This window comes from Podarcis muralis, chromosome 4 (genome assembly GCF_964188315.1).
Source record: "Podarcis muralis chromosome 4, rPodMur119.hap1.1, whole genome shotgun sequence".
Taxonomy (NCBI): Eukaryota; Metazoa; Chordata; class Lepidosauria; order Squamata; family Lacertidae; genus Podarcis; species Podarcis muralis.
In genome coordinates, this window is record NC_135658.1 from 98,974,181 (window position 1) to 98,997,733 (window position 23,553).

General features: G+C 41.6%; 1 protein-coding gene across 7 annotated transcripts in view; it reads left to right on the forward strand.

The window, feature by feature from the left end:
- The window catches only part of DACH1 (dachshund family transcription factor 1), a 344,361-nt gene that overhangs the window by 243,679 nt on the left and 77,129 nt on the right, over positions 1-23,553 (forward strand). For 5 of the 7 annotated variants that reach the window (XM_028728383.2, XM_077927779.1, XM_077927781.1 and 2 more), the window contains 2 exons: positions 1,002-1,073; positions 2,238-2,372. In XM_028728383.2, coding sequence (XP_028584216.2) covers positions 1,002-1,073; positions 2,238-2,372 — 207 coding nt within the window. The remainder of the gene's footprint in view (positions 1-1,001; positions 1,074-2,237; positions 2,373-23,553) is intronic. The other 2 variants (XM_028728387.2, XM_028728389.2) reach the window with 1 other exon arrangement.

Below are 23,553 nucleotides of genomic sequence, written 5' to 3' on the forward strand. Positions count from 1 at the left end.
ATTTTGACAACAAAAACTACCTCTCAGTATTCCATCCCCCAGTGTGCTGCATCACGTGGTATGATGCTGCCATTTACAGAACCGATGGAAACTGGTGACATAGGGGATTAAACATGGAGGTGTGAAGTATAGAAGTGTTTCACAAATAATCAACATTCACTTATCAAGCATGCCCAGTTTATGATACGCTAAGCTAGAGATGGAAAACCTATTTCCCAGTGGGGTCCTCATAACCCCAGTAGAAAGCTGTTGGGCCTCATTCCACTAGTGGGTGGGGTTTAATATGCAAACACACACACACACACACAGAGAGAGAAAGAGAGCGCTATTTCCCACGAAGACAAGGCAATATATTTAATTCACAGTAAGGTAAAGGGACCCCTGACCATTAGGTCCAATCGTGACCAACTCTGGGGTTGCGGCGTTCATCTCGCTTTATTGGCCAAGGGAGCTGGCGTACAGCTTCCAGGTCATGTGGCCAGCATGACTAAGCCACTTCTGGCGAACCAGAGCAGTGGATGGAAACGCCATTTGCCTTCCCACCGGAGCGGTACCTATTTATCTACTTGCACTTTGAGGTGCTTTCGAACTGCTAGGTTGGCAGGAGCAGGGACCGAGCAATGGGAGCTCACCCCGTCGCGGGGATTCGAACCGCCGACCTTCTGATCGGCAAGTCCTAGGCTCTGTGGTTTAACCCACGGCGCCACCCGCGTCCCTTAATTCACGGTAACTCCACTTAAATTTCACCTTCTGTTCTCTTCATAGCCTTCTTTTTTTGTATAAAATTTATTAAAACGTCAACATCCTTTATCTTTTCTAACTGAAAAGGCAAAATCACCATCATCATCTCAGCAGAAGATGCAAATGATACCAATTCAGAGCTGCAACTTCCTTACAGCTATTTAAAATACCAGACTTGAAGATGCAATTGCATCCTGAATTGTATGCATGAAGTTGGAAAAATGCATAAAACGCATGGATGACTTTTCACATATTTTCAGGGAACACCAGTCTGCTGAGACAGTTCGGCCTCTGCTTTGATCTTCTTGCTGCAGATCTTCTTACACAGGAAGGTGATGCAGTCTCACACTTTGCCCAACATTAAAGCCCCTTTGCCTCCTTGCTGAACAGCTGATGGGGGACTGAGAGGGCTGGATGAAATCTGGCTGTGGGCTGAATCTGGCTGCTGGTAAGGGGTTTTCCGCCCTTGCACTAAGCCAAACAAAATATAGCCGTCATAGTATAGGCTACCAAGTGTTTGAAAATACTCTCCCTATTTGTTCATCCCCAGGTAAACCACAAGAAACCAGGAGATTTATCTAGTGCTTGGTGGGTTTCCATTTATGTTCAGAGGTGTGCTTAGCAGGTCACAACTTGCGTAAACGTGGGCTAGAACAATTTTAAGGACACTTTAATGCACACTTATATCTTAATGCTGTTATATTTTACTGCCTTGAAAGAGGCAGTGATTTTGACCGCTACTGCCCAGTTGCAAATGCCACCTTTTGAGGGAAGATGTTGAAGAAGTTTGTGGTGGCACAACTGTAAGCACTCCTCCCTGGGTATGGGACTTAATCGGCTTGGTCACCCTTATGGAGGACCTTTATTGAGAGACCTTTATTCTTACTTTATCTCTCAGTGACTTCTGATATCATTGACCATGCTCCTGAAGGACTTGATGTACTGTTTTACAGTGGTTCTGATCCTATCTTCAGGATCAATCTCAGAGAATAGTGTTGGGGGATTATTTTTCAGCCCACTGGCAGTAATGTTGTGGGGTGCTTCAAGGTATCATGGTATGGAATTGAAGCTTTTGCGAGCACTCATTGGGAGATTTGGAGCAAAAGGTCATCAGTGTACCTCAAACAATTGGCTTATGCCTAGGGCTGATGATACCCAGCTCTGTTCCTCTGTAACAACTGAATCAGCATAGGTGGTGCAAATTTTCAGCCTTTGCCTAGACTCAGTGGTAATCTGGATCAAAGCCAATAAACTATAAGCCTGCATTATGGCAAGACAGAGGTGTTGTGCCTGAGTCCTGATAATTGGTCAGTGGCCTGCTTTGGATGGGGTCGTGCTGTCCCTGAAGGAGGAGGTTCTTAGTCTGGGGGTGTTCCTGGAACTGTCACTTCCTCATAAATAGGCAGAAACTATGTTGTTTGACAAAGCTATCGTGAAATTTACTAGGACTAATATGTTTCTTTTCGGTTTTTGTTTTATCTGTTTGGTGCTGGCAGCTGTCCATCAGAACGGCTTGTCCATGAACCAGATGTTGATGGGCTTATCACCGAATGTCCTACCTGGTCCAAAAGAAGGTGACCTGGCTGGCCATGATAGCGGACATGATTCTAAAAGAATGCACATGGAGAAAGGTAGGCATTTGTTTTAACTTGCTGCACTGTTGCTTAAAAGGAACAAATATTACACTCCAGGCATCGTTAATACTAGTGATTCTGGTTCTTTGTGTTAATCCTGCTGTTGTTGGTGCTCACGTGAAAGCACTGATGGAGGGGGAAAGCCAGCTTCCTGTCTCTCCTAGAAGATAACATAATTCCTTTTGTGTGTGGGTGTACATGCTCGTGTAGTACATTAATTATTTTAATAGTGTAAAAATTAAATTGTTGAAATTATTTAATAATGGCACCATAAAGAGGAGGAAAATGATTTAAATCTCTCAATAAAATGCAGATGTGAAAAATGTAGCCCTTATCTGTTCCATTTCTTACTGCCTGTTCTTTAGAAATATTTTATTAAGAAATTATTTTATATAATTGCTGTGTGTCTGTAGTTGATCAAAGAAACAGTCGCTTAAAGTCAACCACTATGAGATAACTGTTGATGGCCATGTGTGTGGAAGGAAGAGAGACTAAATTACTTAGCTCCTGCAACTGTTAATAGTGTAAAATGAGACTGGCGGATATCATGTAATTTATTTTAAATTTAATCAGCCATCTGACTGAAAGTGTATGAGCTAGATTAATGTCTATTAGTATTTCTATTGATTAGTGTGCCATCTTCTCATTTGGTTTATATAGACTTGCTCAGTACCTTCCTTCGGCACAGGAAACATTAACCAATAATATTATTATTATTATTTAAATTAGAGAAATACAGACTATGATTTTGTGTACCTGATATATAGATATATAGCAACCTCTGTGGAACTGAAGGATAATGAGATAATAGAGACTCAACTCAAAGGCGACAGCTTGGTGGCAATGCTGGATGAAGCCATAACAGCAAGTGCTATGGTACATCTGCATGGAATTGCTGCAGTAGTAAAGATTTTAAAAGAGGACATATTTTTTGTGGTATCGTTTTAATAGATACAAAAGATTCCCAGCTCTGTCCTGTGCAAATACTGTGAGATATGGGAAGTGAATTAAAATCTGGACACTTCCATTCTGGACAGGTGGCATCTTTAATAAGATTACACTAAAAATTAATGAGAACAACATTTCTTTTATACAAATCATTAATTTCGGTTCATTGCGCACACAACCTGTTATGGCTTCTTGCATGTGCCCCACTTAGAACAATATCCATGCTGAGAGTGCAATATGAACAGACCTGTTTTTGAATTTTTAGGGACTCTCCCTCTCCATGCCCCTCCTGCAGCCTGTTCAAGTTTTTGGTATAAATGTGCATGCATGCCATCTTCTGAAATTTCAGTAGACTCCCTGTGAAACAGTTGGAAATTTTGCATTATTTCCATTAAAAATGGAACTTGTTAATGGTTCTTAAAAGTGTCCCAAATGTATATCATTTTTCAGTAATGAGCTTAACTAGATGAAATTGCTGAGAGTTCTTTTTCTTCTGCAGTAATTGTTTAGGTCACAGCCTTCCTTTGTCCCCCTTCCTTCATGCAAACACCCCCACACATCCTCTCTCTTTCTGGCTACTGGATTAGTTGTAAATATTCATGGGTTATCTAGATTTATAGGGTATACTAAATTAAAAATTGTTTTCTGTCATGACTGCATTTATCAAATCTCCTGAGCTGGCCCTGCAACTTTTAGGCCAGGCTTACCTGTATTAAAACAAGCAATTTCACTTAGATATTTGCGGAGATAGTAATTATCTGTTTGCATCATTATGGACCTGCAGTTCAGATATGCAATTTTGTTTCTGACCACCTTTAATCATTCAAAATCATTAATCATTATTGCAAGTGGCTAAACAAATGCAAATGAAATAGATTCAGGCATTTATATTCTTAGGATGGAAAATGCCTTCTTTGCATCCCTTTTCTATTTTTTTAAAATAAAAAAATCATGGAATTTTTGAGCCTTAGTCATTAAGCGTTTGTGTTTTCTTCGAAGGCATATTTGGGCTAATCCATCAATCAGAGCTGAAATGACTTTTAATAATTACAACCATGAGATGTTTCGAAACCTCCTCTTTAGGTTGCCTCTCTCCCACCCGTCTTCTCCTCCTCCTTTTTAATTCAAGTATTCTTAAATTTCAGAAAAAAGGACAATTTATAATCTGCAGTATGTTTAAAAGAAATTGCTTAAGACAGTAGGCATATTAGTGAAATATATTTCAGGAGAAAAGTATTCTATTATCACCTTCACGTCTTCTGAAGTAGGCGAGGTTTTTACTGATTTGAATGATTTTACTAAAAGGTTTTTTTCCTCTTTTACATTTAAAATTGTTATTATCCAGTCACACTGAGTCAAAGATACCTGTGGATTTTAACCAGTTAAATAGATTGTTTACAGAAGTGTATTTGTTTCATAATTTTTTTGTTAGTCGATTCCCCTGCAATTAAATCTTAAGTATATCTCACTTGATTTGCAACCAGTTCTAGCCTGTTGCTCATATGTACCTGTGACAGATCTCCAAGCTGAGCTGCCCCTGTCATTAGAAAGCATGATGTAAGCATCTCAGGGGGCAGATTTTGAGATACGATTGTGTAGCAAGCTGCCAAGTCATATTATCACATGCTCACCACCATAAGGAGCAGAATCATTTGCTGTGATTCTCGGACTTCAGTAGTGGCTGGTTTGGGGCCATGTTGCTCTCCTGACCCGACTTCCCAATGCCCCACATCAAGAGGGGGAGCGGCAAGGCAGTCGGGAGCTAAGAATGGTGCAAGTACAGTAGGGAAGCCAATCCAGCGTTCCCAGCGCTGAGCCCTCACCATGCTGAGCTCCCCACTGACTTGCTCCCTTCCTTCTCAATAACTCACTGCATTCCACAGCCTTGTGAAATCAGAACAACACAGCCCCATGTGCAATCTTCCCCTGGCTTCTACCATCTGCCTCGGCCCAAGGATACCTTGCTATAAATGTCCTGCAACTAAGTTGTGTAATCAATTGTAGATGCTGGGAGAATCTTTTAAGAGTTTTATGCATTGCTCTGTGCACTGGAAATGCAATTTATTGTCCTTATGTTACGGGTGGCGCTCTGGTCTAAACCACTGAGCCTAGGGCCTTGCCGGTCGGAAGGTCGGCGGTTCAAATCCGCACGACGAGGTGAGTTCCCGTTGTTCTGTCCCAGCTCACCTAACAGTTCGAAAGCACATCAAAGTGCAAGTAGATAAATAGGTACCGCTCCAGCGGGAAGGTAAATGGCATTTCTGTGCGCTGCTCTGGTTTGCCAGAAGCAGTCATGCTGGCCACATGACCTGGAAAAACTGTCTGCAAACAAACACCAGCTCCCTCGGCCTATAGAGCGAGATGAGAGCACAACCCCAGAGTCGTCCGTGACTAGACCTTTACCTTTTTATGTACTTATTTCCTTTAATTTTTCACTCTTTGGTACACTGTCAGTATCTGCAAAAGTTACTTAAATTAAATATGAAGATTTCTCAGTGGAGACCATGTGCATATTAGACATCAGTAACCTTAAAACAGCTATCTATTTTTTAGGTTTCTGGTATATCCTGTATTAGATATTACTTATTATTATTACTGTATTAGATAGTACTTAGAGCCCGGATGGCTCAGTTGGTTAGAGCACAGTGCTGATAATGCCAAGGTTGCAGGTTCTATCCATGTATGGGACAACTGCATATTCCTGCATTGCAGGGAGTTGGGCTAAATGATCCTCAGGATTCCTTCCAACTCTACAATTCTCTGATTCCATGATTTTAATATGCTGCCAGACAGAAAATATGCAGTGTCATAGTGGTGAAATTCTGTCTTTGAAATGTTGAAATAATTTCCAACGAGATAGTTTAGGCGTTGTTGCAAATCATTAGCAAAACAAATGATCATAGGAGAATGAATATTGGTTCTAAAATGTATAATTTTGAAAATACCCCATCCGCCCCCATAGTTTTACAGAGACACCATGCTTAATAGGGTAATAACGCGCGCACTTTTATCTGCATCTGTTTATATTTCCTAGAATGGCATCAATGGTAAACGAAGCCTGAATGTCACTCTTCACTTTATACTGAATATGCTTGAGATTCTAATCAGAAGGATCTTTCTTAAGCTGAAAATTGTATAATGGTTTAACTTTTAGGTAAGGGGGGGGGGAGAATAATCACAAACTTATTAACAATTGATATTTAAACCCAGAACTCAGTGGATTTTTTGTCTTGAGATTTTTTTCCCTCAACAACCAATAATACGCTGTTATAGACGATTAACAATACTTGATTCAGATGCATCTTACCATAAACCTTCAGTTTAAAATTCAAGAGAATTCCCTTTGTTTACGCAAATAGACCTTATGTGTGCCTAGAGAGGCATAATGAAATTCTACATAACTAAATCAAAATATGTCCTAAGGCAAAAAGTATTCCTGAATACATAAAAAGGAAAAAAGAAAGAAACTTCAGTGCTTTTAGTGACTTATAACCTCATCCCTTTCTTCCGTTTCCTGTTAAGAATCTCTGGCAAACTATTTTGCTACCGTAATATCTCCAACCAATTCAGCGTATCTGCACACAGTCTTTACTTAGTGAGTAAAGAAAATATTAATAGCGGGATGACTCCAGAAATAACCTTGGAGGTTATTTGAATTAATACAACAGCTCAGTCGTCTAAATGCATGATAATTACTCTTACCTTGCAGTCCCATCCCAGGGGCTATAGTAAGCATCAGATCGCCCTCTCTGAGGGTGGAGAATTTGTGATATTGGATACCCCCTTCGTCACCTCTGTAGTAACTTCTACACTGTGTACCCTACCATTGGGTCAAATAGAGTGTGGGTGAGGGCTTGACCAAGGGCAGCCTTGGCAGGGAAGACCCAATCATTTCTTTCACCCCCATGCCACGAAGGGGGGGGGGGGTGAGGCGGTGAGAGAGCTATGTCATGCCAAGAACTGGTGTCGTTCAGTATGCTTCCTTCCCATTGAAAACAATGGCAATCACTGGTTACTACTCTTCGTTACCTACACAACATCTGATTGGATAAGGCGTAGGCATTGATTTTATACTTTTTTAAAGATGGTACCATCCTCATCCCCTTTCAATGTGCAAAGCGCTCTTCCTCTGTGGGTCAGGGCTACAGAAAATGAAAACAAGTATCATGAGCAAGGTGGTCATGCCATTTTGTGACATGATTATAAAGGTAAAGAGACCCCTGACCATTAGGTCCAGTTGTGGCTGACTCTGGGGTTGCGGCGCTCATCTCGCTTTATTGGCCAAGGGAGCCGGCGTATAGCTTCCGGGTCATGTGGCCAGCATGGCGAACCAGAGCAACACACGGAAACGCTATTTACCTTCTCGCTGAAGCGGTACCTATTTATCTACTTGCACTTTGACGTGCTTTCGAACTGCTAGGTTGGCAGGAGCAGGGCCTGAGCAACGGGAGCTCACCCCATCACGGGGATTCGAACCGCCGACCTTCTGATCGGCAAGTCCTAGGCTCTGTGGTTTAACCCACAGCGCCACCCACCTCCCTTATGACGTGACTATATCACACTTTTTTTAAACAAATAATTTTTTAAAATTGTTAGCTGGGAGAATACTCCAGACTCCCTGCTGCCATCGATGGCGCTCTACAGAGTGACAGAGCCACAGCTGCATTTGCTGCCCAGCTGCTCAAAGTGGCAGAAGATGGAGGGCAGGCAGCTATAGCCCTATCCCCACACCAGCTCCAGGCTGGCACAATGATGAGTTCTGCATCAGGCCCAATGCCAGCTAGGAGAGCAGCTCAGGATCTAGTCGATCCCAGGCCAGCTCAGCCCATGCTCTAAACACCCCATTTCAGGACTTTTGACAAGGCCCCACTGGCGACAATACCACCAGTGGGCCACATGCCCTTTTGGCGAGTGGAAGGCGTAGGTCTTCACCGGTGGGACACTGATGAGAGGATGACTACCCCATCAGAAGCAAGCAGAAGGATGCCTCTGCTCACTCCATCCCCCAGCCACCCCCGCAGTCTGGCATAAGTGATTTTGGGAATTGCAAACTACATTCATAGATGTCCTTTGAACTGCCAAAACTTCATGCTGTATAATTTAAAAACAAACAAACCAGTGTGCCTCTAGCTTGCACATTGTTCATCACTCATGGATTGCATTCAAACACAGCTTTGTCCGTGTCTTTGCTATGATGAGGTTCTCATATGTATATGCCACATTCCAGTTCTAAATAAACTATAGAGAGAGAGTTTACACACCAGTTTTGTGTGCCCATGGAAGCCCTGGGCAAAAAAGAGAAGGCATGGATGGGTGGGACCATGAAAATACAACACAGTTCTCTTCCAGGAGAAGATGTCATGAGTACTAGCATATATATGCAGAGTTGATACTCAGTTACAGAGCAGGGTGGGGGAAAGATCAGAAAAAAATCAGCTAAATAGCTTTATATATCTAGATGCTCCCTTCCCACCTTTATCGGTACCTGTGAGCTAGACAGGAAAGTTACAGAGTTAGCCACATGGTGGCTGATTTAAATCTCCAGAAGTCTATCCTTCACTCTTGAAGGATTAGCAGTTCGTTGCATGCAAGGGGCTTTGTCACAGAAACTGAATCCACTTCTCAGTTGTCTTAAGAGACATTTGGGAGGATGTATTTTCTTGAACAGTTCATTTATGCAACATATTTTTCTGCAGAACCTTTCCGCAGATCTTTAGATTTATTTTAGGGTCTAAATAAATGGCATTCACCAAGAGGAAGTTTTGCATTTGCTTATTCACAGATTTACTGGTAGAAATCGGGTAGATGCTCATCTGAACCTAGGCTATGATGAGATAATTAGCTGGATGAATGGTTTTGTGACTCAACACTGTGTGGTATCTGAGTAAGGAGGCAGAATAGCCGCATGCTACAAAGCTCAGTAGATTTCTATCAACTGAACGCGTCTGAATTGGCTTTTAGGAATATGAATTTCAAAAACCACTACAAATTAAACATAACATAACCACACTACAGCAACCCAGTGTCTTCTCCAGAGAAACTCATTTTTGTAACCTATGTGAATGATTTTATTTGGGGGGGGGGGATAATTCGTTAGCAAAGGAAAATTCATTTTCAGGAATTGCATCATTGTGGAAATAGGCTTTCTTGAAATGTTCTCTAACGTTTATACTTCCTTGCTGTCCTTGCTTGTTCACATTTACACAAGCACTACAGCCTTTCACTGGGCTAAATGCTTCCATGCTCTTGTTCCCAACGTTATGTTATGGGTTAAGAAGCACAGTAATAGCTCCCCAGTCTCCCATGCTTGGAGCAGTTTAAATCCCTCCATCAACTTGATGGAATGATTTACTATATTGTTTCAAGTCGTGTTCTTCCATGTAAAGTTGAGGCGGTGGCTTAACCACACGTAACCGAACCAACTTTTGTTTGTTAATTCACTGTTCAGAATCCCGGGGTCAGCACCCTAATATAAGCCATTTAAATGCATTATCAAATGCAAGCAATTTGCCCTATAGATCATCATTACTATAACTTTGCACAGGAGCTGTTTCAAAGCCTTTTTGGGAGGTTTCACGTCCCCCTTAAAAGTTCACTTAAATAGCCGGAACTTTTAATTAATGAATGTTGGTCTGTGTTTACAGAAATGCATCTTGTATCTGATAATCAGGCCGTTTTTGGATACTTTGTGAATGAAACTTTTTGAACATTTTTTGGATCACCATTGTTACTAGTATCTTATGGAACAGGTTCAGAATATTAAGCAAGTACAATTGTTTTAACTACTGTGAAATTGACATATGAAGCTGAAAACCAAAAGTACCTTTCATGGGATTTTAAACACTATTTTCCTCCATATGCCATCCCAATTATTATTTAGATATTACATTCCTAATTTACTGTTAAGGTTGATTAGAATTCAAGCCTCTCAAAAGCATGCACCAAAGGTCTTGGGCTGTGGAAAACATTTTTATAAAATAATCCATTAATGCAGAGGAGTGCAACTAAATTAGTTAGCAATTTGCTGAGCATGAATTAATGAACAGAGCTTCTCCCAGCTCCCAGAGTTGTAATTTTCATAATAACCTCAGACCTTTATTTGGCAGGTTGTTTAGTTTTTTTCGTTTGAAGGTTTTCATTAGTCTAATGAGGACTATGCAAGGGCGAGCAGTCAGCACAATTTACATGGGGAAGCTATCATAATAAATGAAGCAATTTGAATAACACGCAAGGGTTTATGCAACAAGATAAGAAGAGATTGTAGAGCGAGATTTAGAGGTAACCAATACATTAGACCGACTAATAACTGAAGTAATCCCAATAAAAGGCTTAAGCGAAAGGAATGAAATTAATGATATATACAAAACTGTAATGATATGATACATGATTCATTAGATTAATAAAATAAGTGTTCAATTGTTTTTAGTGCTTTTAGCCCAAGCTTTGTTTGTCTTAGGCACTTTAATTAGGATTGTTCACTGGATCCACTTGGCTTAGTTAAGTTTTAGACTATGGCTGTTTTTTAATGATATTTCTTTCTCTTCTTATTTAATCTTTATAGCCCTGATAGTCATTGAATTAATTATATGCAATATATTCTGTATGGAGATGCTTTTTTAAAAGTAATTGCTTACAGCTCTACCTAAGTGGTGATTAAACTTTAGAGATGAATGCGAAATATCTGTTAGTTAATTCTTCAAAAAGCATACTCACGCTTTAAAATTAGGAAAAATAAACTTGTTTTTTTGTGTCCTTTATTTGACTTTTTTGTTCTGGTAGAATGCACCCTCTGTTTTAAAGCATGCATGCTTTAAAAATATGGGCACATTTATATTTTTAAAAGTTTCCTGTAAACATTGGTACATATATGTTTGCACGCAACTTTCTTCTGTGTAAATGGGTGACTAATGTGCTAAAAACTAAAGATTTTCTTCTTGGTATAGTGATGAGTTTTCCCCTTGAAAGATGTGCATTTTTGTTCCTTCTGCCAACCTTTTTTGAACAAACAAACCTAAACACATATTCCTACTCAGTCATTGAAAAGTCTGCCACGACCTTCACTGGGCCAGGGCAATAGATCAAGCCGGCAGAAGTTGTTGTGTTGCCAGACTGAGTAGCTGGACGAATTCCCAATCCAGAACATTTGACAAACACCGATGAATATGAATTTTTTAAATTTCTGCTTTCCTTTTTTCCTCTTGATTCCCATCACTATCCAGATTACTAAAAATGCTGAATGCTGAACTTGGCAGTCAATATACTTTGGGATCATTTTTGTGGATTGTTGTTAAAGGTCCAACACTGGAGGGCCTCCGTGCTGCCACCAAGCGTCTCCTAAACCTTTAGTTGCAACAATTCCATGCAGATTTCAAAACAACCAGAACTGGATGCTTATCATGGGATCCATGCTAGCAAAACACCTTGCACTAAGGCTGCTTTGTCATACTGCATAAACCGCAGAATACCGTATTTTTCGTCCCATAGGACACTCCGTCCCATAGGACGCACCTAGGTTTTTTGGGGGGAAATAAAGGAAAGATTTTTTCCCTTTATTCCCCCCCAAAAAGCAGGTCAGGGAAACCGAACCAGGTCGAGGAACAGCGGGATGGCGGCGCTGCGCCTCCCTGCTGTCCCCCGAGCTTGTGGGGCTGGCCGATGTCTGCCTGGCGCGAGGGGTGCCTTGCTTCAGGGCGCCCCGCCCGCCGGGCAGCAGGCTGCTATCCGCAGCATGGAGAGCCCTGCATGACCTCCCGCAGGGCTGCCTAGGCTGTGGATGTATTCCCGAAGCGCCGGGCGCTCTGCTTTCAGGGCGCCCGACACTCCGGGAAGCAGGCTGCTATCCGCAGCCTAGACAGCTGCCTAGGCTGCGGATATCTTCCTGAAGCCTGGAGAGCTAGAGGGGTCAGTGCGCACCGACCCCTCTCGCTCTCCAAGCTTCAGCGAAAGCCTGCATTCGCCCCATAGGACGCACCCAGATTTCCCCTTCATTTTTGGAGGGGGAAAAGTGCGTCCTATAGGGCGAAAAATACGGTAATTGCAATCCAATGGAACTGTGTGAGGGACAAGTGTTAGACCCTATTAAAGGAGTTATTTACCAATAGTGCCATTGGAAGCACCTTGCCGGTAAGTTGTCATATTAACAGTAATGTGTGTCAGATAGAAAGGGCTCGAGAGACTAAGTGGGTGTAACAAAAATGAGAGTGGAACATCAGACTCCCCCCCCCCCCAATGAATGTAACTGGAATAGAGAAAACAATATTTAATTGTCTTACGGTTGCAATCATATACATGCTTATTGTCAGGTATATATAAGAGTATGTATAACTGCAGGCTTTGTGGTGTAAATGTTATCCTTTATACCAGGGTAGGCAACCTGAGGCCCGTGGGCCGGATCCAGCCCAATCCGGCCCACTGACAGTCCGGGAAGCAGCGTGTTTTTACATGAGTAGAATCTGAGGGACGGTGAACCAGCCCACGGCTGAAAAAGGTTGCTGACCCCTGCTTTATACTGAGCCACAAATACTTTAATACCAGAATCCTGTACACACTTAACTAGGAGTAAACCTGACTGTCTTCAAATGAACCTCTGGGAACAGCAATAATATAAAGCATAATATCCATTGTCTTGGGCCTGTAACCTTTTTCCTGAGTCCCAATCATTGCTTTTTAATGGGTAATTCATAAATCTTATAATAGACAGTAATGGGTGTGATAACTTTCTCATCTTCTGAAAAACAAAACTGAAAATATAAAATATTTTTTTAAAAAAGCATTAGGTTATTAGAAAAAAAGATTGCTGTTTGGCATAGGATTTCTGAATTTGGTCATGATATAGTCAAGGAATCTGATATACTTTATATTTTGTTGCATTGCAGGAATTATGATGTCATGTTTGGTCAAGAGGACACACACACACACACACACACACACACACACACACACGAACCCATAGATAGTGCCGATGTGTAACATGATCAATATCTGATTTTAATGACAGTGAAGCAGCCTGGTGATATCTATTGCCATAATCACCCACATATAATATCCTTCCTAAGCAGTATGTGACAAAAGGCATTTGTAATTATATTTACTTCTGAAAGATTATGGCTCATAGTTAAACCAAGAGAGGCATCCTGTCATTTTCAGAACCCGTTAAATGTGACAGAATCTATTTTTCTGCCAACTTGTGAAGACCAGGCAGAGAGCAAATTTGCTGTGGTCAGCTAAGTGTAACCACTGAGCAGGAAAGTGAATTTAATAATGCATTATTGTTCTTCACTGAAGGTGAACTGTTACAGTGCCTTTGTTATAGCAGACTTTGCCTCTGCTTAGGTTTCCAGATGCCGTGCAGATTACCTGATTAAAATCTCTAATGCATGATAAAATATACCATGTAGGCTTTTATATTAACATAAATGCATCAGTTTTCTGGAGGACTACTGACACTAAAGCTAATTGGAAATATTTACTACTACACTATATAGTGCATATTACAAATAAGGTTTTAGTATATAGAAGGCTAAATGATAAAGAACCTTGGATTTACAAGGCTTATAACTACAGTGTGCTTTTTCAGGTAGTAATGTAATGAGAGCAAATCTCAAATGGTTTATGATGGCATTTCAAGCCCTCGCGCCGAGACTCAGTGCTCCTGTTCTATGTTGATCGTAGACAGACATTCTGCACAAGGAAAAAACCATGCTTGCTTGTGACTTTTATTTTTGTTAGCTACTTTTCCTCTTCTGTTGATCACCTTATCAAATTCTTAATTATTCCTCCTCAGCCCAAGTCTTCCCCTTTTAAAAGTTAATTATGTTCTACTTCCCACTAAAATCCAAGGATTCACCTTGTGATCATCAGACTTCATATATTTCTCTTTGACTTTTTACATTTGAAAGTCAAATGGATTTCACCCAAGTTAAAATGTGTGGGTTAATAAAGAATTGTACTGTCTCGTGTCCCAGAGTACTGGAAAGATTAATTAGGTAGCAGTAAAGCATTAGGATTATGAGTATATACAGAGTGAAAAAATACCATAAATCTTTTGTGGCGTGTTGGGGTCTGACTGTAGGGTCTCCTCCACACAAACTGTTGATTTGCTTGCACACAGTTCACACATTATGGGGAGATTATACCCTGATTTGCTTGTGCAGAGGTTATACATCTTCCTGTGAATCAGTCATTTATCCCGTGCTTTTTAGTGCATTTTCCCTTCACTTTCCTAACTGCAAAAACCACAGATTTTTTTATGGGTTTGTTGCAGTTCAGCAGCAGAATGCTGTAATCCAGCACCTCCACAGTACTGACAGTCTGGGGTGACCTGGGTCTTGCACTGTTTCCCAGCAGTGATACTTTATCCAGTTCATTGCAAGTCAAGCTACTGTTTAAGAACACAGTTGCATTCACATGTTTAAAGGCAAGCAGGGTAAATTGTATCATGGGAATGCTTTATCATGTGATGCTTCTGTCCTGTTTCTTCCTGACATGGAGGGTTCAGTTTGGTGAAACTATAAGGAAATGCACTAAGATGACAATTTACATGGGGGGGGGGGGGGCGTACATTCTGGGAATTGTGCCTAAAGTCAAAATTGTGTATAGTCAAAGCACATTGTATATACACATTGTGTGTTGTTAGAACACAGTGGCAGGTGGAATTGCCAAAATCGTTTCCCCCGGACTTCTGGCCCCTTTTTAATTTTATTTTTTTGCCAAGCATGTTAAAGTTAAATGTACATAAGTTTTGGGCATAGGCAGAATCAAATGGAAATTAATGGAAAGGGTCCCAGCTTTGCTTTCTTACTAACAGTCCAAACACAGAAATGCCTACTCTTTTCTAAAGAGAACTATAATCCTTGTTGACTGTTGACCTGTGCAGAGGTTGTGTGGTAGAAAAACAGGGGCACACCTTTGCTCTTCCCAAGAGGCACGATGCAGTATATGATGCAGAAGCCCATATGTGCAAAAACGCCTTTTCTGTTGAGATGAATTGCATAAACTGAGTGGCTGCATGTATGTATGGTTCTTCACTGAATATTATATATTTGGTGGAGTGGGGCCCAGTCTCCCACCCACACAGACTGTTACAAATGAAGTTACTCCTTCCTTTCTAACTTATATTTTATTAAGAACGAAAGGTAAAAATGTGTAAAAGTTTTGCAAAACTGGAATTTGTGTGAATGTGGCCCAACAGTTTGAAAGTGTGATGCTTGGATATTAAGAAGGTCAGGTTTCACCACAATTATAACAGAGGAAAAACAATGAAAGCCTATTCTGGCATGATGATGCACATTCTTAACAAGTCAGGAAGGGTATTTGAGTCGGGTTTGAGGTATATTACCTAAGCAGTAAACGGAAGATATTAGCTCAACATTTGTCTTGCTTCTTGTCGGAGTCTCGTAACCTATAACAATTAAAACAGAGGGGGCATTGCACAGGCACCAGAGAAAATGAAAACAGTTTAAGTATGCAATATCTAGGTGTGCTTTTTTGTTTTTCCTTTGGAAATGCTGTTTTATTTCTTCTACCACACAATCTGTTTTAATTTTTTATTCAAGCCTGCTATAATAATAGTCATTCCGCTGACTGTGGGGAAGGTGGTTATTACAACCCAGATGCAGTCAATTCTTTAATTTTGCCTGCTGAGAATCACACTGCTGCTTTTCAGATTGTAAGAGATCTGCTCTCCTTGCAGGGCAAGAGGCATTCATTGAACAATTCAAATTAGAATATTTCAAGAAGGCAAGCACATCTCCTCCCACCCACCTTCTGTGTGTGTGTGTGTTTTTGTGTGTGTGTGTGTGTGTGTGTGTGTGTGTGTGCTTGTGTTAAAGTTGCGTGCCATACAAGAAGCACCTGTAACGTACAAAGAGAGACAAAAAAAGTCAGGTAACGAAGAGGCATGGGTTATAAAGGAACAATTAATGTAGACCTGGAACCTGGAATTTGGAAGCACGACATGCAAAGCTTTTGGCTTCTTTAATTGCAATATAAACAAGAAAGAAAAGCTTATAGTACCTAACAGAAGCAGAATTTATTTCCATATGTACTCTCATAATGCAGTTTATAAGCAGCATATACTACCTGGTGTTTGTTCCTCTATGTGAGTTCATGTCAAACAAAGTATCTCAACTTTATAGAAGTCAATGTGGAAAATAGTTGTCTCATCGTTTGTTAAGGTAGACTAACTTGCTCTACAGACAATTATAATTATTTTAACTGGCCTTTTCTTTCTTGCAGCCGAACAAAACAAAGCCATTCCACTTTTAAAACAAAAGCATAAAGGTTAAACAAAGCTGAAGTCTAGCAAACAGCATAGTCCAAATTGTAATCTCACCCTGAAATCTTCTGTTTGCTTTACAGACATTACAGCAGTGCAGTGTAAAACTGGTGCAGAACAATTTCTTTATGTATTCTAATCATACTGCTTGGAGGGAGCATATAATCTGAAATTCATTATTCTCTGTGAGTTCCTGTCGAACAGAGTATCTCAATGTTATAAAAGACAGAATAAATAATTGTATCATAATTTGTTAAAAGTAAAATGTCTAATTTACCTTACAGATAATTACAACTCTTTGAACTAGCCTCTTATTTCTTGCGATTCCCCCACCCTAGTCACCCTTTAAAACAAAAGCATAAAGGTTAAACAAAGCAGCAATCTAGCAAACAGCCTAGTCCAATTTGTAATCTGACCCTGAGATCTACTGTTTGCTTTTACAGACATTATGGCAGCGCAGCGTAAAACAGGTGCAGAACACTTGATACTATTGCCCCACTATTATACAAATGACTTGATTTTTACTAGGCGCATAGTATTTCCTGTGTTCCCTAAGAAACTCCAGAAACCACAGATTAACAAAGTGGAAAAGCTCCATTGGCTTCTCGGCCATGACCTTGGCGGTGTTACAGGAGGAGGTCGGTGGCGTGAGGTGTTTCTTGTGCTGAGCACAGATGTAAAGACTCTCTGCTCTCTAGTTTCGTAGAACAATTTGAACTAGGGGGAAATTATTATTTTTGCTGCAGCTTTTCTAGCTCTTGATCTGCTGGAGGGAGAGTTATGAAATTTCGCTAGCTCTAAAGTTTAATAAGCTTTTAAAATGTTTTCTTTTCTCTTTTTACAGTGTGAACATGTTATAATAGTTTTATCATTGGTTGTATCTCTCCTGGTTAAATGTTGTGCATCATTCAAGCATTGGGTCTCTTTTGATTAACGAATTCCTTTGAACCAATGCCATTAGTCAGGGAAGCCAGTAGTGAGCAGGGTTGCCATATTTCAAAAAGTGAAAAGTTGCTTGAGCTGTTTCTGCGAGATCTAAAAAAAAAGAATAAGTTTTTGAGCTATTTTTAAGGAAATTTGCCAAAATATACACTTCCGACATTGGATGCCATATGTCCAGATTTTCCCAGACATTGTTTTCGACGGCTGAATCCCAGCTATGGAAATTCCGGACATATGGCAACCCTAGTAGTGCAATACAAAACCTACTCAATGGCCTTATGTTGTCATTGATTTGCAAGGACTTCACTCTAAATATAGCTCTCTACATCTTTTCCTCTTCTCATTGTTGCCTACTATGGCTAATACATCTTACCAAACTTTCACAGGGCAAGCCTACTCAAAGGTCTACTCAGAAGCTAACCCTCCTGAGTTCAGTTGACAGTACTCCTAAGTAAGTGTGTATAGGACTGCAGCGTTCAGATCTATGTGGCTCAGTAGAGTACATAACAAGTCCAGATTAACTATTAGGCTAAAACCTTAGCCGCCCTTAATTTCAAAGCTCAGTCATGGATGATCTTAGGTATGGTTACCAGACGTCTCTGTTTCCCAGGGACAGTTCCCAGATTTGCGAATAAGTCCCCGGACAAATTCCATCCCCGGAACATTCCCAGATTTCATCTAATGTCCCTGGGAAAAACAGCAGTGGCAGTCTCAGCAGCCCGGAACAGTTGGCTCTGGCTGGCTTCAAAGGCTGCTCAGAAGTCCCCATATGATGGTGGTGCAGGGGCTCTCAGATGCAGCTTCCAGGTTGCCTCCACCTTCCCTAACCCCAGCAACTAAGCTGTGAAGAGAGGCTTCATGCTGCCTATCGGAGCAGCCCCCTAACTCCTACTTGCATGCAAGCAGGAGTGGCGTGGGTATCTCTCAGCTGTAAAGGGAGACTTCACGCTGTATCAGACATTGCGTTCAAGCAGGAGGGGGCAGGGATCTCTCAGAAAGGCAACGGGAAACCTCCCTTCCCAGCTGAGGGATCCCAGGCCCCTCCTGCTTACACACAAGGAGGAGTTGGGATGGGGCTGCTCCGAAAGGCAGTGTGAAACCTCCCTTCCCTCTGCCACCACCATTGCTGCAGCATCAATGTCCCGAACGTGTAGTATGTACGTATGTATGTATGTATTTAAAGTGTCCCTGGATTTATTGAAAAAAATCTGGTAACCTTAATTAGGCCAGTCACTCTCCCTTAATCCTAAATTCCTCACAAGGTTGTTGCTGTTGAGGACAGCAAAGAAGGAGCAAAATCCATGTGTAGGTGCCATCTTGAGCCTCTTGGAGGAGGAATATAACAAATGGAGCTATTAAAAAAACAAGACAGACTCAATAAGGAAGGTGTAGGAAAACGTTAGTGCTCCATATGTTGCTGAAGTACAGTTTCCATAATCCTTAGCAAGCATGGCCAATAGCTAGCAATGGTGGGAGTAGATCAGCAACTTCTGGAGGGCCAAACCACACTTGCAACATGGCATTTTAAAGTTTAACATGTCAAAACAGTGACTGTCATGTGATGGGGACCAGTAGCAGCCATGTAGTGGGACAAAAACGTGGAGAAGCCCTCCTGACCCTGGTGTGGCTGCAGCCGACCTGGGCCAGGCAGGGTAAAAGGTGTAGCTGTGCAGGTGCTCTGGCTGAGCCAATCCTGTGCAGCCCCAAGCTCACCACTGCCCTTCTCAAATGAGCTGCAGGAATGCCAGCACTGGGAGGGCAGCCACTGGGGACAGCACAGACAATTGCCATCTGTGGAATCAGTGACTGCCATGTAGTGCAATGAACCAGTCGTGCAATGTAGTCAGAACTCGAAGAATGGCTCTTGAGACAGGATACTCTCCAGACCTTAATTTATTTAGGCCTCAAGAAAAGAAATGGCTTCTACTTCCTGCTCCCCTCTCTAGGAAAAAATAAACCTCCCGCAGCCAGAGGAAGTAGCTCCCCTGTTGTCTCTACGTGCCTAAAGGTAGTACTTTACAGTATAATAGCAAATTTGATAGTGTGTTTTATGTTGAACTGTTGTGCAACAGTTAGTGGGAGAGTTTTCATTTTTGAATGTTCCCCTATATTGTAACTGCCTGCAACCTTTCAAATGTTAGTTTCCTAAGTATTTCATATAGGAAGGTTGAGTGGGGAAAGTATGCTTCGTTTGCTTGTTAACATAAGGGAACATTCAAAAACACCATGCTACCTTCAGTCTGTGGACTGCCGTGTCTTGGGCAACAGTAGTGTTCTCTCTTCCATTAGGCCTTTGCTACTTGGTTATTTAGATTATTTGTGTATAAGACTTTAGAGCCTTCGTTTTACTCCTGTCGGTCATCACACTCAGTGCATTGTCAATCACCATGTCAAAGAAAAGGAAAAAGAAAAGAGGCTGGCAAAGCAGAAGGTCAACAAAAGATTACAGGCCAGATATGTTGCTGAAAGGCACACCCTCCCTTCTAACTTCCTACTACGTCGAGTGTTGAAGTTGATGCAACAACCAGCAACCATGTACCTGATAAAAAAGGAGCAGGCTGCTACGACGACAGCAAGTGAGGAGGGGCAGCCAATGCCACAGAAGACAGAACCAGGATTCAATATGATATGATCTCAACAGACTGGAAAACTGGACCAAAACTTAAAATGAATTTCAACAGGAACAAATGTAAGGTTAGGCAGGAAGAACCAGCTGCACAAATATAAGATGGGTGACACGCGGCTTGCCAGTAGTACATGTGAAAAGGATCTAGAGGTCTTAGTAGACCACAAGCTTAACACGAGTCAACGGTGTGATGCAGCAGCAAAAAAGGCTAATGCTCTTCTAGGCTGCATGGAGAGAAGTATAGGGTCCAAATCAAGGGAAGTAATAGTACTGCTCTATTCTGCCTTGGTCAGACCGTGCCTGAAATATTGTGTCCTGTTCAGGGTGCCACAATTTAAGAATATTTACAAGCTGGAAGGTGTGCAGAGGAGGCCGACCATGATGAGCTGGAAATCAAGCCTTATGAGGAAGGGTTGAGGTAACTGGTGTGTTTAGCCTGGATAACAGGAGACTTGAGATATTATAGCCATTTTCCAATATCTAAGGAGCTGCTACATGAAGTCTAGAACCCAAACCAATGGCTTCAAATGACAAGAAAGCGGATTCCAACTAAATATCAGGAAGAACTTTCTGACGGTAAGAGCTGCTCAACAGCGGAATGGACTCTCTCGGGAGGTTGTGGACTCTCCTTCACTGGAAGTTTTTAAGCAGAGGTTGGATGGCCACCTGTCATTGATGCTTTCGTTGGGATTCCTGCATTGCAGGAGTTTGGACTAGATGGCCCTTGGGGTCCCTTCCAACTCTACAGTTCTATGATTCCCAGAGATAGTGATTGCAGCAATAATTTATGATTTTCATATGTTGCTAATGTTTAATGACTTAATTAATTCATTCTCAATATGTAGTACCAACTTCTTAGGCCCTTCCTTCCTTAGGCGGCTCATAGCCATATTCTGGGCCTGCTGCATAAATAGGATTAGATTGCATACTGTATTTTTTGCTCTATAAGACTCACTTTTTCCCTCCTAAAAAGTAAGGGGAAATGTGTGTGCGTCTTATGGGGCGAATGCAGGCTGCGCAGCTATCGCTGAAGCCAGAAGAGCAAGAGGGATCGCTGCACACTGATGCCTCTTGTTCTTCTGGCTTCAGGGGTAGCCACGCAAAGCCTCTTGAGCGCAACGGGAGTGCTCCTCCTCAAGAGGCTTTGTGTTGCTTTTGCGAAGCCTCTTCAGGGCAATGGGAGGAACGCTCCCCCTGCCCTGAAGAGGCTTGGCGCGGCTATCCCAGAAGCCAGAACAGCAAGAGGGATCGCTGCTTTCGCTGCGCAGCGATCCCTCTTGCTTTTCTGGCTTCTGGGATTCAAAATATATTTTTTTCTTGTTTTCCTCCTCCAAAAACTAGGTGCGTCTTATGGTCTGGTGCGTCTTATAGAGCGAAAAATACGGTGATTGCTAAATATCATCACACTGCGGTGTTGCTGGTCTTGTTCATTCTATGCGTAAGATGAAAGTTTATTCAGTTCACAATATTTCATTCATTTGTTTCATAAAATGAATCCACTTGATTGTTAAAAAGAATACACTTTCAGTTAAAGTACTAAAACAGATAAAGTATTTAAAGCAAGTACACTTAACCCAGTATGCCCAATCTCTGGTAGATAAATAAATTTGAACAAAAATACCCATCGTTTAGAGATGCTAGTGCTGAATGTAAATGTGGCACAATATATTAACAAATAAAAAGGTGTTGGGGGTAACAATTATGAGAAAAAGAATAAAATGTTATTATAAAAACAAACAAACAGCTAGAATTCCGGGCCTTATTCTGTACCCTCTGCTGAAGCACCAAGAGCCCTATGTTAGCCAATGATTCCTGAATAAATGTACCTTGAAAAAAAACAAAGGCAAATGTTGTAGATAGACTTTTCTGCCTCTAAGTGTGAAAAACCTCCATTTTCCCCAGAGCCCCTTTTCTTTCTTTCATTGAGTCTTTTTGTTATTTCCTAGTTGTCTCTATGCCATTCACTTTCAAGGAATTTGCTTTCAAACCTACCATGGTGAGAAAGCTGAAATAACTGCAAGTTATGTGTGTGGTTTTTTTAACTACTAAAAATTTCCCATGTAGGCAGTCCATGCAAATGAGACAGCTTCACATGTTTCATTTGTTCTTGCATTTACTAGGCTTGCATAACAATTAGAAGATGTATGCTTTGTAGGAGCTGTTTTAAAAATGACCTTAAGATGCTGAGATTTGTTTTGCAAAGGGCATTTGTTCCTTAAAATAATCTCATCGACCCCACTTAACAGACTGTGCGCGGCTCCTATTTGCAGTGGCAAAAGAAAACATTCTGCCATTCTGCACATTGTCTCAGGTGCTACTCAGCAAGATGAATAGTCATCTAAGGCCAATAGAAGGCAGACTATACAACAAAAATTGACAGGATTTTGCTTTGAAGAAGAGTTTGGATTTGATATCCTGCTTTATCACTACCCTAAGGAGTCTCAAAGCGGCTAACATTCTCCTTTCCCTTCCTCCCTCACAACAAACACTCTGTGAGGTGAGTGGGGCTGAGAGACTTCAGAGAAGTGTGATTGGCCCAAGGTCACCCAGCAGCTGCATGTGGAGGAGCGGGGAAGCGAACCCTGTTCACCAGATTACGAGTCCACCGCTCCTAACCACTACACCACACTGGCTCTCAGGAATAGCTCATTCCTTCTGTTGACTCACAGACATCCTCCAAGTCTTCAGAAGGTAGAGGCTTGTCAATCAATTTATTCTCAGGAAAACAGAGGAGTCATCCTGAGCAGGTCCTCGCTCCCCAAGCCAAGCTTTCTTGATCTTACAATGGGGAAGTGGCACAGCAATTCCACCCTTCACATATTGCACACTGAGCATAAGAAGACTCCTGCTGGACCAGGCCAAAGACACGTGTAATCTAGCAGTGTGTTTTTACCGCAGCCAACCAAGTGTCCATAGGAAGCCAGCAGGTAGAATCAACCCAACAGAACTTACCCACCTGCAGTTTCCACCAACCGGTGTTCAAAAAAATACTTCTTCCAGCAGTGGAGGTAGAATATGTAAGCTGCTCCTGCTATCATGCCTTGGGCCCGATTCTCAAGAATCAACACCTAGGTGCACCTAAGAAGAAGAAGAAGAGTTTGGATTTGATATCCCGCCTTTCAGTCCCTTTAAGGAGTCTCAAAGCGGCTAACATTCTCCTTTCCCTTCCTCCCCCATAACAAACACTCTGTGAGGTGAGTGAGGCTGAGAGACTTCAAAGAAGTGTGACTGGCCCAAGGTCACCCAGCAGCTGCATGTGGAGGAGTAGGGAAGCGAACCCGGTTCCCCAGATTACGAGACTACTGCTCTTAACCACTACACCACACTAGGCAAGAGAATACTGTCAGCTAGTAGCAGCTGGTTCTTGACCATCCCTGCAGCACACT